Source organism: Zea mays, chromosome 2 (genome assembly GCF_902167145.1).
Source record: "Zea mays cultivar B73 chromosome 2, Zm-B73-REFERENCE-NAM-5.0, whole genome shotgun sequence".
NCBI lineage: Eukaryota > Viridiplantae > Streptophyta > Magnoliopsida > Poales > Poaceae > Zea > Zea mays.
The window spans coordinates 26325074-26343256 of NC_050097.1; the positions used below are offsets into that span (position 1 = coordinate 26325074).

At 46.0% G+C, this 18183-nt stretch overlaps 1 protein-coding gene and 1 long non-coding RNA gene across 6 annotated transcripts; both read right to left on the reverse strand.

The window, feature by feature from the left end:
* Positions 1–382: 382 nt before the first annotated feature.
* Positions 383–5755, reverse strand: LOC103646170 (uncharacterized). Of its 5 annotated transcripts, XR_004856160.1 has the most exons (5): positions 5416–5755; positions 5133–5216; positions 4965–5028; positions 4696–4837; positions 1377–1442 (listed from the first exon to the last, which is right to left on the reverse strand). It is a non-coding gene; the product is annotated as an uncharacterized lncRNA (long non-coding RNA). The 5 variants fall into 5 exon arrangements; XR_002267118.1 differs by lacking the exon at positions 1377–1442 and adding an exon at positions 383–423 and having other exon boundaries at positions 4965–5216; XR_002267117.2 differs by having other exon boundaries at positions 4965–5216.
* Positions 5756–6588: 833 nt separating this feature from the next.
* On the reverse strand, positions 6589–8038 carry LOC100193733 (peroxidase 12). The gene has a single exon (NM_001138821.1). It carries the CDS (start codon positions 7801–7803, stop codon positions 6769–6771), a length of 1035 nt encoding a protein of 344 aa, NP_001132293.1. The 5' UTR covers positions 7804–8038; the 3' UTR covers positions 6589–6768.
* Positions 8039–18183: the final 10145 nt, after the last annotated feature.

An 18183-nucleotide genomic window follows, 5' to 3' on the forward strand; every position in this document is an offset into this window, starting at 1 on the left:
AACAATCCGATGACACAGGAAATAAATGTCCAACTATTTTATTATTACAACTTCATAACAAAGAAAATTCAGTGCTGCTCAAATTAGCAAACGAGAGTATACAAGGAATAGAAACAATAAGTTCTTTGGTAGAAGAAATATATATATTGTTGCATGGCAACCTGTCACACCCGGCTTTAAGGAACAAAGCTAGGTGCATCTCATACATGCGCCAAGAAGACAACATATATAATAACAGAGTGTATAGAGATAAATGTCACAAAACATCAGAGTATTTATTACATAGCGGAAGACTTATTACAAAATAAAAGATAAAAGTAAAACGAACTAAGGATCGCCGACGCCAATGTCAACTGAGAAACGCCACCTAGATCAGATCAAACTCCTCACCTTATGGCTCCTCCTGAACCACCTGCTCTTCTCCTGTGGGGGGTGTGAGACAGCAAGAGTGAGCTCACACATGATCATAGCTCAACAAGTTGTGGGGAACCAGTGGACATAAACTCACAAAGATGTGAGTTCATGTGATGTGTAAGGCTAATCAATGATAGGGGTTTAAAGCTGAGCATTTGCTTTTAAGTAGTTGGTCAAAATTTTATTAGCAGTTACTAAGTGTAAGTAAATACCAAACCTTGAGTAAAGTAATTGAACAAATTAATAATAAACCCATGCAATGCAAATGGCAAAATTGAATTTAAGTTCCATAATTTAAACATCAGAGAGTCCTGAGCTGCTCATGATCGTGAGCTCGGCTAGTATACCAGTTTTACACTCTGCAGAGGTTGTACCCTTTACCCACAAGTCATGTTACCCATCTGCCAAGGGGTCGTGACTCCCATACACATCTACCTAGGAAGCGCGGCAGGGCAACACTATGAGGCCTTTACAAAGTTCCACTAGCTTCCGAAAACCCGCTACAGTTTATGGGAAGAGCACTTGCAAGAATCCCCCGTCTGACCGCCATCGCAACTAAATCAACCCGAGAACCTCCTTGCATGCAACTCCCCTACTGCCCTTGCCCCTTTCGGGTAAGGTAGTCTTCCACTAGCTTTCCTAATTAGTCAGCCAAGGGCGTCCCATTAAACCCTTGTGGTGGCACGTGTTTCTCAAGTTAAGCTCTATGTTCCAATTAACATTGATGATCTCGACATGAACATAAATAGGATAACAAGAATAATTGGAACATAGATATAATAAATGATTATCCCAAAACCATGTAAAGCAATAGCAAACTACCCAAGTGATTCATGGGTAAACAAGGTAATGAGATAAACAATCTAGGATGACCTATCGGGTCCCATCAAAATTAACCTATGCATGAGTAAGTGATATTAAAGAACATTATTGGGTAAAAAGTGGTCAAGGGCACAACTTGCCTTCAATGACCTCCTGCTCAGCTACTTCAACCTGCTGCTCACCAGGATCCTCAGTCACGTGCTCTTCTACTCGCCACAATACAAACAAGCACAGTATATAGAAAAATTAACATCACACCAAACATGTAAACAAAACACACAGTAATATTCTACACATTAAAATAAAATCCTAGGAACAGGAATCATAATTTTTGGAGTTATAGATTTTAAGATATGAATTTTTAAAGGTTTTATGTGTTTGAAATGGAATTAAATGAGGAATAAATTTCTTACTGTTTTCATGACAAAACAGAGACTCCAAGTGATAGATAACACAATTACAAAATTTTAGAAAGTGGAATGAAGTGATTTGGAGCTCATATGAATTTTCTATGAATTTTTGAAGTTCTAGAACTCATTTATATAATAAAAACCTATTTTCTAACTCATTTATTCATTTTAATACGCCACTGGACTGGGCCTCAATTTCTGCAAACTACAGGGGTCTCAGAGTAAGATTTCTAAGGCACAGGGAACAATCTACGCGGATGGCGGGTTGATTATATAAAAACAGAGGGTTTTATTTGCATTTGTGCAACTGAATGGAGTTCGGATGAATCCCGACCGTCCGATCGAATCCTAATGGAGAGGATTAGATCCGTAATCCAGCGAACCGGTACGCGCTCGACGCCATCGGATCTGATTTTGACGACGCAAATTTTAAACACTACATAACCAGTACTGCCCGCTCGATCTGGTTTGGACGCTCCAGATCGACTATCGCGAAGGGGTACGCGCGGACTAATCACAGCCGCCCGCGCCGATCCGACGGCGCACGTTCTTCGCCCCAACAAGGCACACATGCACGGCGGCGCCGCCCTGCACGCTCGGCGGAGCACGCCGGCGAGGCCTCCAATCGGCCGAACCCGAACGCCAAATCCAAATTGGACCGAGCTACACGTAAAATAGGACTTGGCGAGCACGGTGTAGGGATCCATATCGAGTATTATGCGGCGCAGGGGGCCAATCCACGACGCGTTGTGCTCCGCGGCGGATGGAGAAGGACGGCGAGCAATTCCTCAGCCACCGCTTGTAGATTCCGCCCGGCACGGCCACAGACACGTTGGAGGAGACCCGGCTAGGCTTCACGGACAAGCACCGAGGGTTCTCCGCCGACAAACTCACGCCACCGTGTGCGGCGGCACAACGCTCTGCGCCGGGGTTGCACGACGAAATTGGAGGGCTTTAGGGACCGGCTCGAGGTCGCGGGTGGTTGGGGTGGATGAGAGCACGCTACGCGCCCATATAGGCCGGGCCAAGTGGTTCGGAACCAGGGAACAGACCTCCGAGATCGAGGTGCAGCTCCGCCATTGTAGCGCGTTCGTTGCGGCTAGGAAGAGAGCAGGGCTGACGAAGTGGCCCCGCGCGACAGCGAGACATCATGCGAGCGTTCGTTCCTGAGACTGGACAGTGGGTCCTGCAGGTCAGCACAACGGCGCGCGCGACGACTGGTCAGCGAGGTCGAGGGAGCGCGGTGATGGGCTGCGCGAAGGGGGGTTTCTAGGTGGGCCAAAATGTGGTAGTGAGGCCCAGGTAAACTTCTTCCCTTTTCTTTTTTTTTTCTTTTTATGTTTCTATTTTCCTATTTTGTCTTATTTTGAATTCTAAATTCAAAACCTCCATTTAAGTTCAACTTTGTGGGACATTTGTACTCAGACTAATTATCAATTTGATCATACCAAGTGTGGTGAAGTTATTTAATTATGATTTTATTTTGTATTATCTAAAGTCTTCATTTCTTTCCTCTTTTCTAAATTCTAGAGTGCAATTAGGGTTAGAACTAATTCTCTTCTTTTATGCATTCTTATCATCATTACCACTGTGTACAAATGCACAAACCAATAAACACCAGCATGATGCATGTATTATTTGAGTGTCTTTTGTTAATTATTTATTTGTTTAAATGTGATTTTCACCTGAAATGATGAATATAGGTAACACAAATATATATAAGGGAAAACTCTTTCTCCTTTTACACTTTCTTACAATTTGAGTATTACACAACCAAACCTGAAACTAGTTTTCGTAGTCACAAGTTGTGCTGTGATCTGAAATAGATTTATCAAAGAACCACATCAGAGAAAAAGAACAGCTGTCATCCCACAAAATGGAGAACAAAAGTGTCTGAATCCGGCAGGACTTGGTGCCAAGTCCAATGCAGGCAGCGGAGCCAGGCAGCGGGAGTTGGCACGAAGACGAGTAGAGGCGGTCGCGGCTGAGTGTAGCGTGCCCCTGTATTGAGGGGGAGAGAGAAGGTCCCTCTAGTACAGGGGGACGAATAGAGGGTACCGATGCAGTGGATAGCGGTCTACAGTCGCCTCTAAATGGAGGGAGGGAGAAGCAAACCGCAACCGTTGCAGACAGTCTTAGGAGGGCTAACACATATATAACTATAGCTATAATGTTAATAAATAGAATATATGTATATATAATAGTCACTAGTCATAACAATTAATATTTTTAACTTACTCTAAACTAACTTTTTTTATTTTAGCTATGAATATATAACTACAAAGAAAATTTTGTTTCTGTTAGGGGCCATGCCCCGGCCAGCCCTTTGTCTACGCCACTGATTGTGCTAAGATAGCAAGCTTGTTGGCCATTATTGCATGGGCTGGCCAACATGGCAGTCGACCAGCTATGGACTGATGTCCCATCTCAATGCATGAAAATCATGTCGAATGCATAATGAAACATACTTTTGGTTGTAGATTATTTCTTTTCCTATGCAAAGATGGAAAGAAGGAACTAGGAACCTTGTCCTCTAACCCTAGCCACTAGATAAATAAATATAGATAGGACTTTAGGGTTGCAAAATTACACCAGTAGGGCGATGAACCACAACTCAGAGATGGTGAGGCGGCAGCAACAACCTTCCTTTCACTAAACGTGTTTAGGTTAGATCAGCTATATGGGAAAGAGGAGACAACGGCAAACGTTGGACCCCGACTCAGATCACCGAGTCGGTGATCACCGAGTTGGTTAAGCCACAACATTCTCCTCTTGACCTCGTACTTTTATAATTAAAACTTTCTTTAATTCTTTAATTATCTAGCTTACATTTCCCACTCTTCAATTAGTAAGATGCTCGTGCTAACGATACGATAGGCAATAAAGTGAATAAATATTAAGAATCATGGCAAAAAAAATTTTGAAGTAAAAATCATGGCAAAAAATGATCGGAATAACGAGTGGAAGTAAAAATATGAATGTTTATTTCTTCTCCTAAACTCTGAAATCGTGCTAACACAAGTATAGCATCTAAGTGACTAGGTTGTACCTCCCAATTTTCTTGATCAGCGTGCTCTTCAAGAGGATCAAGGTTCATTCTTATTGTACACTCCCTCAAACAATGTAGGGTCTTGGGAGACTTCTGGACACTCAAAATCCTAGTCGGATCCCTTGATTAACCAATTTGTAACCTGTTGCAGCAATTTTATCCACTACAAGCAATAAACATAGTATACTTTGAACCTAGCAGATTAAATAACAACAGGATAAAAAGAGCATTTCTCTATACAACTATTGAGGGGCAGTATTGAAGGCTACCTGTTTCAGATTTGCGGTGAGACATCCTAGTAGTCATTGACTCACCCAACGGCCATGCTCTCTACTGCATTAGCATTTTAAAAGAACAAAGGTGACCATGCTCTGTACTCATGTTAGTACTTGTGCGAAAGTGTGACACAACATTATCTCAGTTAATGTGATGCATACCTGTCAGAGAATGTTTTATCGACGCAACCACATACCATGTTCATGATGTCTACAAATATTATATTGGGGAGTTTGTACCACCACCTAAACCAGGATCACATTTTAAATGATCATAAGCAATAAGTTTTTGGTAATAGAAATTTAACAACTCAATCAGAATGGATTGGTTAAGATGTGTCATCTAATATTATGTTTTATAAAACAAAAAAGCAGTACAATTATATTAGCAGACTGATTCTTGGTTCAAAATGAAATGAGATGAAAAAGAAACAAAAAAAACTACATGGTGTACGATGTACGAACGGAAGAGCTCGCTGCTGGTGTAGGTGAGGCTGTTGTTGGTGGTACGACGCCACGGTCTCCAACACCGTCTCCCGGATCGATCGCCCCCACGACGACGCCATGGACGCCGCCATCGCGGCCGCGGAGGACGAGGGGAGTTGGGGCGCGAACGACGCTGGATGTTTGGGGGTGGAGGAGCGGAGGGGGAGGCCGAGAGCGAGGCGAGTGGGCAGAAGAGAGAAGGGGGAGAAAATTGGGGATCGAGAAGAGTGGCGGAGGGAGCTAGAGCGTGATCGACGGGGATTGGAGCGAGACGTACGCGGTTGAGGGAGGGGGCTGGGGCGTTGGGTGACGGATGATGAGTTATGATTTGTGAGTGATGATGAGTGAGGATCCACAAATTTATGACCGTTGGATGTGATTGAGGGACAAGGAAGGAGGTGCATGCAAGGATTCGGTGCGTTGGTTCTAATGATGGGGGATGGCTCGGGTTAATCTTTTGTGTGTATTTAGCAAAGTTTCAAGTGGTGTATTATATAGAGGTAGAGATACAGATAGATGAGTACATTAAGACTAAGGTCATATTTAATTGTATGTTTAAGGTGTAAAAAATTACCACTTATTTTCTGCCATACTTGACTACGATTAGGTGCTCAAATTCTGCGCCGCACCTTAGACATGTCTAAGGACTAAGGGAATCTTGCCACACTTTAGGCTTTGTTTGGGTACTCTAGTATTGACATCAATCCACCTGTGTTGAGGTGAATTGAGCTGTAAATTAGTTTAAGTTACACTGCAACCCACCTCAATACATGTTGATTGGGGTGAATATTAAAGTACCCAAACTAAGCCTTATGAGTCATTGACGAACGTGGTCTACACAAAAAGAGAAATTTTTTACCACAATTGTGGCTACAAACCAAATACACGTCTAACTCGGTCAAACCTGCCTAACTTTAGGTGTGGCAAGTGAGGCAGCTAACCATACATGCTCTAAAGCTTTAACAATTAGTTAGCATGTACAACTCTATTTAATATTAAGTCTTTAGTGGATTAACTAGGAAAAGTAAAAGAGAACATACATGTGTTTATGTTTTATATTTTATACTTAAGTTAAACTGTAGCAAACTTATGGACAATTCACTGGTCATAACATATATATATAGATAAGATTGAACAAGCAAGAAGCCATCGTGGCGTGCGTGGGTACTTAAACTTAGCATGCAGACATGCAGCCACCAACCAAAGCAAGATAACAGTCGTACAGGACATACACGTAAGGCGCCGACGACGCCTAGTACAGTACAGGCGTACAGCAGCCACAGCCAGCAGGTAATATAATAGTTGGTGTTGGTCAACGGGCAGACGCCGCCGCCAAGCTGCCCACGGCATCGTCGACGTCAAGGATGCTCATCTTGGCGTTATTGGTCCTGAAGCAGCTGCGGCGGCGGATCTCGCCGACGTTCCCGGGGGGCTTCCTGGGCACCTTGCTGAGCTTGACCATGGAGGTGGCGAACTGGGCGAAGAAGGCGTCCTTGCTCCCCGCGAAGCACCTGACGATCGGCGCCGTTGTAGGGTCCCTGATGAGCGCCATGTCGGACGTGAAGACGCCCCGGCTGGCGTTGAGGTTCTTGTAGTAGACGTTGTCGAAGGCATCGGGCGTGACGACGTCCAGCTGCTGCAGCCGGTTGGGGTCCCTGGCGCAGTCGGCCTTGAGCTGCCTGGCGAAGTCATCCTCCTGGCTGTCGGCGCGGTCCTGGAAGAAGGGGCAGATGGCCCTCCCGACGGTGTGAGCACCGGAGAGCGCGACCAGGTCGGCCACGTCGCGGATGCCCCTGCCCCGGAACGCCGCCAGGAGCTCCGGGACGCTGGCGGTGGTGGGCGACGGGAGCGCGTTGACGTCGTCCTCGGGCGCCGGGGCGAGGCTGTCGCGCTGGCCCAGGGGCACGGGGTAGGAGGGTCCCCCCGACGCGACGACGGCGGCGCGGGTGGCGAGCGCCGTGACGTCGGCGCAGGACACGGTGGGCCCGCAGGCGGCGTGCACCTTGGCGCGGATGTCGTCGATGAGCTGCAGCGCCCGCGGCTGCAGCGTGGTGTTGGGCCCCATGGTCTGCTCCGTGGCGTTGCCCTTGAGGAGCACGGACGCGTCGCAGCCCTGCGGGAAGCAGTCGTGGAAGAAGATGCGGAGGAGGCCCGCGGCGAGCGCGATCTCCCTCCGGAGGGCGGCCTGCACGGCGGTGCGCACGATGCGGTCCAGCTGCGGGCACGACGCGGCGTGGAAGTCCACGGAGAGCAGGTCGTCGGCCACGGCGGGTGGGAAGAGCACTGCGAGGGCCGAGAGCAAGAGCAGCAACATGGCCATCCTAGCTGGGCTGCTGCTTCGCGCCATGTTTCTGCACACTAGATCCACTCCACTCCACCGCCTAGGTTACTTAGCTAGCTCGATCGAGGGCTTGTGGTACGGTGTGGTTTCTTCACGACAAAGGGGTGGCCGGTACTTATAGCCGTACCGTACGTTAGTAGGTTGTGGCAACTGCCCAGCCCAGGACGGCTTGCTCACCAAGGAAGGCAACTGATGCTGGCTCCATGAATGGCTAGCTCTGGAAGGAGAACCCAAAAACGAGTGAACAGTAAAGAGGAAAACGATCGATGGATGCAAGAAGAAGGAAGAATATATGGGTCAAGTACGGAATAAACTGAAGAGTCGTCGCAGCAATCCAATAGTGAGCCAATGTCACGGCGAAACGTCAGGTCGCACGCATATTGGTCCATAAACTAGCTAGGCAGTCAGAGAATTGGGGTGACATACAGACAATTGTGATTAGGTTAAGGTTAAAAAAAGAGGAATAATTGAAAAGTCGCACTTGGATTGGGTTGGGTGACATAAGGATTGGAGTGTGCAAAGTCAAGGTCAGCGGACCACACAGCCCAATAGTGAAATGCATCGTTCCCTTATCTGCTCTCATGTATGGCTGTCATTGAGGCCGGCAAGGCAGGCAGCAGAGAAATGACAAGAAAACGACATTATTTAGGCCCTGTTTGAGAGGGCTCCACTTCAAAACTTGCAGCTTCGATTTTTTCAGCTTCACCATAAAACAACTTCAATAAATTGGTAAGCAGGGTTCAACAATATTTGGCTTACGCATATGACTCCAACTTCTACTCCTTCTGTCCAAAAGTCATCGTCTAAGTGTCCCGCACCAAGACCAAGGACGCCCCTTCATCCGCATGGCCACCGCTGTGAAGTTAATTATCTGGCGTCGTTTTGTATTTTTAATATATGTATATGTAATGTCGCAAAAAACCTTACGTTAATGAGAGCACCTAGAGGGGGGGTGAATAGGTGATCCTGTGAAAATTTGAACTTATAGCCACAAAAACTTGTTAAGTGTTAGCGCAGATAATGCCAAGTGGCTAGATAGGAGTCTCCACAAAACACAATAACCACAGAAGATCAATCACAGAGATGGCACAGTGGTTTATCCCGTGGTTCGGCCAAGACCAACGCTTGCCTACTCCACGTTGTGGCGTCCCAACGGACGAGAGTTGCAATCAACCCCTCTCAAGCGGTCCAAAGACCAACTTGAATACCACGGTGTTTTGCTTTGCCTTTCAATATCCCGTTCGCAAGGAATCTCCACAAATTGGAGTCTCTTGCCCTTACAAGTATATGATCACAGAGAAGCACAGAGTAAGGGAGAGAAGCAACACACACAAATCCACAGCGAAATGCGCACACACACGGCCAAGAATCGAGCTCGAATGACTATCTCAAAGTTCTCACTAGAACGGAGCTCGAATCACTTAGAATCACAAACGAATGCGCAAAGAATGAGTGTGGATGATCAAGAATGCTCTAAGGTTGCTTGGGTGTCTCCTCCATGCGCCTAGGGGTCCCTTTTATAGCCCCAAGGCAGCTAGGAGCCGTTGAGAGCAAATCTGGAAGGCTATCCTTGCCTTCTGTCGTCGGGTGCACCGGACAGTCCGGTGTACACCGGACACTGTCCGGTGCCCGATTTCTTTCCAAAAATGGCGCTGCCGACCGTTGCAGACCGTTGCAGATCTGAGAGCCGTTGGCGCACCGGACATGTCCGGTGCCCCCTTCCGACCGTTGGCTCGGCCACCTGTCCCGCGCAGATTGCGCGGCCGACCGTTGGCTCACCGGACAGTCCGGTGCACACCGGACAGTCCGGTGAATTTTAGCCGTACGCCGACGGCGAATTCCCGAGAGCAGCCAGTTCGCGCCGAGTCAGCCTGGCGCACCGGACACTGTCCGGTGCACACCGGACAGTCCGGTGTGCCAGACCGAGCTGAGTCTTGGCTGTACACAGCCAAGTCTTTTTCTCCTCTTTTCTTTTCTTCTTCTTTCTGTTTCTAACACTTAGACAAGTATATTAGTATACAAAACCAATGTACTAAGGCTTAGAAACATACCTTTACTTCATGATTTGCACTTTGTTCATCCATGGACATAAATTCACATTTAAGCACTTGTGTTGGCACTCAATCACCAAAATACTTAGAAATGGCCCAAGGGCACATTTCCCTTTCAATCTCCCCCTTTTTGGTGATTTATGCCAACACAACATAAAGCAAGTAGAACAAGTACAAAATCAAATCAAATAAGAACTCAAAATTGTTTTGATTCACTTTTGACATATATGGATCACTCTATGCCACCACTTGGTTTGTTTTTGCAAATAAAACTCAAATCTTTATCTCTAAGTCAAACACACATGTTGAAGCATAAAGAGAGTCATTCCAAAAGAGATTGATCAAAGATTTCAAAAACTCCCCCTTTTTCCCATAATCACTACTTCTCCCCGCAAGAAGCCAACTTTTGATAAGAGAGACAAGAGACAACAAAAAGAGTTTTGACAAACCAAAAGCTCTATTTTACTATTTTCAAAATGAGAGACAAGAGACAACAAAAAGAGTTTTGACAAACCAAAAGCTCTATTCTACTATTTTCAAAATCTCTCAAGTGGTAGCTGATCCATTTATCACTTTGGCCTTTATTTTCTCCCCCTTTGGCATCAAGCACCAAAACGGGATCAATCTTGGCCCCATAACCCCATTGCCTCACCAAAATCTTCAATTAAGAGCAAGTGGCAATAAGAGTTCATTAGATGAACTTGGAATAGGTTACCCTCTCATCGGAGTGCAGTGGAAGTCTTTCATGGTCCAAGTCCACCTTTCCCTTTCAATTCTCCTTTGAGACTAAAACAAGCAAACTCAAGCATATGGTTAGTCTCAAAGGGTCAAGTTGTAACACACCTCCCCCTAAAACTGTGCATCACTTTGCAACGGACTTGTGAGGTCCAGGGAGTGTTTGTACAACTTGAGCACCACAATAAGCAACAAGATACAGAATGAACATGATCAAAGGCATAAACACATGTATGCTACATTTCAATCCAAGTTCCGCGAATCTAAGATATTGAGCTCACTACGCAACCTGCAAAAGGTCTTCTCATCTAAAGGCTTGGTAAAGATATCGGCTAGCTGGTTCTCGGTGCTAACATGAAACACTTCGATATCCCCCTTTTGCTGGTGGTCTCTCAAAAAGTGATGCCGGATGTCAATGTGCTTTGTGCGGCTGTGCTCAACAGGATTTTCCGCTATTCGGATAGCACTCTCATTGTCACATAGGAGTGGGACTTTGCTCAGATTGTAGCCAAAGTCCCTGAGGGTTTGCCTCATCCAAAGTAGTTGCGCACAACACTGTCCTGCGGCAACGTACTCGGCCTCAACGGTGGATAGGGCAACAGAGGTTTGTTTCTTAGAATTCCATGACACCAGGGACCTTCCTAAGAATTGGCACGTCCCCGATGTACTCTTCCTGTCGACCTTACATCCAGCATAGTCGGAATCTGAGTACCCAATCAAGTCAAAGTTAGACCCCTTTGGATACCAGATCTCGAAGCAAGGCGTAGCGACTAAATATCGAAGAATTCGCTTCACAGCCACTAAGTGACACTCCTTAGGATTGGATTGAAATCTGGCACACATGCATACGCTAAGCATAATATCCGGTCTACTAGCACATAAATAAAGTAAAGACCCTATCATTGACCGGTATGCTTTTTGATCAACGGACTTACCTCCTTTGTTGAGGTCGGTGTGTCCGTCGGTTCCCATCGGCGTCTTTGCGGGCTTTGCGTCCTTCATCCCAAACCTCTTTAGCAAATCTTGTGTGTACTTAGTTTGGGAGATGAAGGTGCCGTCCTTGAGTTGCTTCACTTGGAACCCAAGGAAGTAGGTCAACTCGCCCATCATCGACATCTCGAATTTCTGCATCATAACCCTGCTAAACTCTTCACAAGACTTTTGGTTAGTAGAACCAAATATTATGTCGTCGACATAAATCTGGCACACAAAAAGATCACCATCGCAAGTCTTAGTAAAAAGAGTTGGATCGGCTTTCCCAACCTTGAAAGCATTAGCAATTAAGAAGTCTCTAAGGCATTCATACCATGCTCTTGGGGCTTGCTTAAGTCCATAGAGCGCCTTAGAGAGCTTACACACATGGTCGGGGTACCGTTCATCCTCGAAGCCAGGGGGTTGCTCCACGTACACCTCCTCCTTGATTGGCCCATTGAGGAAAGCGCTCTTCACATCCATTTGGTACAACCTGAAAAAATGGTGAGCGGCATATGCTAGCAAGATACGAATTGATTCTAGCCTAGCCACAGGAGCAAACGTCTCCTCAAAGTCCAAACCTGCGACTTGGGCATAACCTTTTGCCACAAGTCGAGCCTTGTTCCTCGTCACCACCCCGTGCTCGTCCTGTTTGTTGCGGAACACCCACTTGGTTCCCACAACATTTTGCTTGGGACGAGGCACCAGTGTCCAAACTTCGTTGCGCTTGAAGTTGTTGAGTTCCTCCTGCATGGCCAATACCCAATCCGGATCTAGCAAGGCCTCCTCTACCCTGAAAGGCTCAATAGAAGAGACAAAATAGTAATGCTCACAAAAATTAACTAATCGAGATCGAGTAGTTACTCCCTTGCTAATGTCACCCAGAATTTGGTCGACGGGATGATCCCTTTGAATCATCGCTCGAACTTGGGTTGGAGGTGCCGGTTGCGCTTCTTCCTCCAACACATGATCATCTTGTGCTCCCCCTTGATCACACGCCTCCTGTTGATGAATCTGTTCATCGTCTTGAGTTGGGGGATGCACCGTTGTTGAGGAAGAAGGTTGATCTCGTTCATCTTGTTCCTGTGGCCGTACTTCTCCAATCGCCATAGTTCGTATAGCGGCCGTTGGAACATCTTCTTCATCTACATCATCACAATCAACAACTTGCTCTCTTGGAGAGCCATTAGTCTCATCAAATACAACGTCGCTAGAGACTTCAACCAAACCCGATGATTTGTTGAAGACCCTATACGCCTTTGTATTTGAATCATAACCTAATAAAAACCCTTCTACAGCTTTGGGAGCAAACTTAGAATTTCTACCCTTCTTCACTAGAATGTAGCATTTGCTCCCAAATACACGAAAGTAAGATACATTGGGTTTGTTACCGGTTAGAAGATCGTACGAAGTCTTCTTGAGGAGGCGATGAAGGTAGACCCTGTTGATGGCGTGGCAAGCCGTGTTCACAGCTTCCGACCAAAAGCACTCGGGGGTCTTGAACTCTCCAAGCATCGTTCTTGCCATATCGATCAGCGTCCTGTTCTTCCTCTCTACCACACCATTTTGCTGTGGTGTGTAGGGAGCGGAGAACTCGTGCTTGATCCCTTCCTCCTCAAGGAACTCCTCCACTTGAAGGTTCTTGAACTCGGACCCGTTGTCGCTCCTTATCTTCTTTACCTTGAGCTCAAACTCATTTTGAGCTCTCCTGAGGAAGCGCTTGAGGGTCCCTTGGGTTTCAGACTTATCCTGCAAAAAGAACACCCAAGTGAAGCGGGAAAAGTCATCAACAATAACTAGACCATACTTACTTCCTCCTATGCTCAGATAGGCGACGGGTCCAAAGAGGTCCATATGCAGCAGCTCCAGAGGTCTTGACGTGGTCATCACATTCTTGCTGTGATGTGCTCCTCCCACTTGTTTACCTGCTTGACAAGCTGCACAAGGTCTATCTTTTTCGAAATAAACATTTGTTAGACCTATCACGTGTTCTCCCTTTAGAAGCTTGTGGAGGTTCTTCATCCCCACATGTGCTAAGCGGCGATGCCACAGCCAGCCCATGCAAGTCTTAGCCATTAAGCATGCATCTAGACCGGCCTCTTCTTTTGCAAAATCAACTAAGTAAAGCTTGCCGTCTAGTACACCCTTAAAAGCTAGTGAACCATCACATCTTCTAAAGACAGACACATCTACATTAGTAAAAAGACAATTATATCCCATATTGCATAGTTGACTAACAGATAGCAAATTGTAACCAAGAGACTCAATTAAAAATACATTTGATATTGAGTGCTCATTAGAGATTGCAATTTTACCTAACCCTTTTACCTTGCCTTGATTCCCATCACCGAATATAATTGAATCTTGGGAATCCTTATTTTTGACGTAGGAGGTGAACATCTTCTTCTCCCCCGTCATATGGTTTGTGCATCCGCTGTCGATAATCCAGCTTGAACCCCCGGATGCATAAACCTGCAAGGCAAATTTAGGCTTGGGTCTTAGGTACCCAACTCATGTTGGGTCCTACAAGGTTAGCACATATATCCTTAGGGACCCAAATGCAAGTTTTATCTCCCTTGCATCTTGCCCCTAACTTCCTAGCAATTACCTTCTTACCCTTTCTACAAATAGCAAAGGGAGCATTGCAAGCATAATAAATGGTAGAAGGTTTGTTCACAACTATTCTAGGAACATGATCAAAATTTCTCCTAGGCATATGCACAACATTTCTCCTACACATATCTCTATCATGCTTATAGGAAGAACTAGAAGCAAACATGGCATGAGAATCATAAACATGTGAATCAAAATCATTATAAGCATTTCTAGCATGTCTCCTATCATGGTATAAGAAAGCATGGTTCTTTTTAGCACTACTAGCCATAGGGGCCTTCCCTTTCTCCTTGACGAAGATGGGAGCCTTATGGCTTGTTAAGTTCTTGGCCTCTCTCTTGAAGCCAAGACCATCCTTAATTGAGTGGTGTCTACCAACCGTGTAGGCATCCCTTGCAAATTTTATTTTATCAACTTCACTCTTGCTAGTCTTAAGTTGAGCATTAAGACTAGCCAATTCATCATTAAGTTTTGAAATTGAAACTAGGTGTTCACTACAAGCATTAACATCAAAATCCTTACACCTAGTGCAAATTGTAACATTTTCAACACAAGAGTTACTTGCTACTTCTAGTTTAGCGGTTAAAACATTAATTTCACCTTTTAAAGAAGAAATGGTTTCATTACAAGTAGAAAGTTCACAAGAAAGAATTCCATTTCTTTTAACTTCTAGAGCAAGTGAATTTTGTGCACTAACAAATTTATCATGCTCTTCATATAAAAGATCTTCTTGTTTTTCTAAGATTCTATCCTTTTCATTCAAGGCATCAATCAATTCATTAATCTTAGCTATCTTAGTTCTATCCAATCCCTTGAATAAACTAGAATAATCTATTTCATCCTCACTCGACTCATCATCACTAGAAGAATCATAAGTATTAGCATTACTAGTGATTACCTTCTTCTCCCTTGCCATGAGGCAAGTGTGACGCTCGTGGGGGAAGAGAGCCGATTTGTTGAAGGCAGTGGCGGCGAGTCCTTCGTCGTCGGAGTCGGACAAAGAGCAATCTGAGTCCCACTCCTTTCCAAGGTGTGCTTCACCTTTGGCCTTCTTGTAAACTTTCTTGTTCTCTCTCTTCCCGTTTTTCCCTTGCTCCTGGTCACTATCATTTTCGGGACAGTTAGCAATAAAATGACCAACCTTACCACATTTGAAGCATGAGCGCTTCCCCTTTGTCTTGGTCTTGCTTGTCTGCCCCTTGCGACCATTTAGCGACGTCTTGAATCTCTTGATGATGAGAGCCATTTCTTCATCATTGAGCCCGGCCGCCTCAACTTGCGCCACCTTGCTAGGTAGCGACTCCTTGCTCCTTGTTGCCTTGAGAGCAATGGGTTGAGGCTCGTGGATTGGACCGTTCAACGCTTCGTCGACGTATCTTGCCTCCTTGATCATCATCCGCCCGCTTACGAATTTTCCAAGTACTTCCTCGGGCGTCATCATCGTGTACCTAGGATTCTCACGAATATTGTTCACGAGATGAGGATCAAGAACGGTAAAGGACCTTTGCATTAGGCGGACGACGTCGTGGTCCGTCCATCGCGTGCTTCCGTAGCTCCTTATTTTGTTGATAAGGGTCTTGAGCCGGTTGTACGTTTGAGTTGGCTCCTCTCCCCTTATCATGGCGAATCATCCAAGCTCGCCCTCCACCAACTCCATCTTGGTGAGCATGGTGATGTCGTTCCCCTCGTGAGAGATCTTGAGGGTGTCCCATATTTGCTTGGCATTGTCCAAGCCGCTCACCTTGTTGTACTCTTCCCTGCACAAGGATGCTAAGAGAACAGTAGTAGCTTGTGCATTTCTATGGATCTGTTCATTTATAAGCAAAGGGCTATCCGAGCTATCAAATTTCATTCCATTTTCTACAATCTCCCATATGCTTGGATGGAGAGAGAATAAGTGACTACGCATTTTGTGACTCCAAAATCCGTAGTCCTCCCCATCGAAGTGTGGAGGTTTGCCAAGAGGAATGGAAAGCAAATGCGAATTCGAACTATGTTGAATACGAGAATAATCAAATGAAAAGTTCGAATTGACCGTCTTTTTGTAGTCGTTGTCGTCGTCCTTTTGGGAAGAAGTAGATTCATCACTATCATCGTAGTAGATGATCTCCTTAATGCGCCTCGTCTTCTTCTTCTTCCCTTCCTTCCGTCTATGGCCCGAGCCGGAGTCGGTAGGCTTGTCGTCCTTCGGCTCATTGACGAAGGATTCCTTCTCTTTGTCGTTGATCACAATTCCCTTCCCCTTAGGATCCATCTCTTCGGGCGGTTAGTCCCTTTTGTGAAGAGAACGGCTCTGATACCAATTGAGAGCACCTAGAGGGGGGGGTGAATAGGTGATCCTGTGAAAACTTGAACTTATAGCCACAAAAACTTGTTAAGTGTTAGCGCAGATAATGCCAAGTGGCTAGATAGGAGTCTCCACAAAACACAATAACCACAGAAGATCAATCACAGAGATGGCACAGTGGTTTATCCCGTGGTTCGGCCAAGACCAACGCTTGCCTACTCCACGTTGTGGCGTCCCAACGGACGAGAGTTGCAATCAACCCCTCTCAAGCGGTCCAAAGACCAACTTGAATACCACGGTGTTTTGCTTTGCCTTTCAATATCCCGTTCGCAAGGAATCTCCACAAATTGGAGTCTCTTGCCCTTACAAGTATATGATCACAGAGAAGCACAGAGTAAGGGAGAGAAGCAACACACACAAATCCACAGCGAAATGCGCACACACACGGCCAAGGAATCGAGCTCGAATGACTATCTCAAAGTTCTCACTAGAACGGAGCTCGAATCACTTAGAATCACAAACGAATGCGCAAAGAATGAGTGTGGATGATCAAGAATGCTCTAAGGTTGCTTGGGTGTCTCCTCCATGCGCCTAGGGGTCCCTTTTATAGCCCCAAGGCAGCTAGGAGCCGTTGAGAGCAAATCTGGAAGGCTATCCTTGCCTTCTGTCGTCGGGTGCACCGGACAGTCCGGTGTACACCGGACACTGTCCGGTGCCCGATTTCTTTCCAAAAATGGCGCTGCCGACCGTTGCAGACCGTTGCAGATCTGAGAGCCGTTGGCGCACCGGACATGTCCGGTGCCCCCTTCCGACCGTTGGCTCGGCCACCTGTCCCGCGCAGATTGTGCGGCCGACCGTTGCCCCGGCCGACCGTTGGCTCACCGGACAGTCCGGTGCACACCGGACAGTCCGGTGAATTTTAGCCGTACGCCGACGGCGAATTCCCGAGAGCAGCCAGTTCGCGCCGAGTCAGCCTGGCGCACCGGACACTGTCCGGTGCACACCGGACAGTCCGGTGTGCCAGACCGAGCTGAGTCTTGGCTGTACACAGCCAAGTCTTTTTCTCCTCTTTTCTTTTCTTCTTCTTTCTATTTCTAACACTTAGACAAGTATATTAGTATACAAAACCAATGTACTAAGGCTTAGAAACATACCTTTACTTCATGATTTGCACTTTGTTCATCCATGGACATAAATTCACATTTAAGCACTTGTGTTGGCACTCAATCACCAAAATACTTAGAAATGGCCCAAGGGCACATTTCCCTTTCAGTTAAACATCCATCCATCACCTCTAAAACTGAAAATCTGGGCACGCCACGGACATGCATGCTTTGGATGGAGTTAACGGTAGGGAACGGAGACGTATTTGAAGCAACTGGACAATTAAGACGCATCAAATGAAGCAACGCAAACGAGGAGCCATGAACGTCTGGGATGAGGTGCAAATTGTGGTCCCTAGCTTAAACGTTGTGGATTCCTAGAAGAATTTATTTTGCTTAGACGATGAGGACTTTTGGACGGATGGAGTATAATACAATTAATTTGTGTGAGTTTCCTTAAACCCTTTATGATTAGCAGGCGGAGAAAGAGACATGAATCAGTAGGTCATGTAACCGATGGCGTGTTGGGTAATTTTTGTGTAACTTCATAAGGAGAAATGAAAACGGTGTTTTTAAGCATCCTTTGAGGAGCTTCAAAAATTTCATGAAACTAGCCTCAAATTTT

Coding starts and splice junctions, on each gene's coding strand:
- LOC100193733 (NM_001138821.1), bottom strand. CDS start 7,803: ATGGCGCGAAGCAGCAGCCCAGCTAGGATGGCCATGTTGCTGCTCTTG.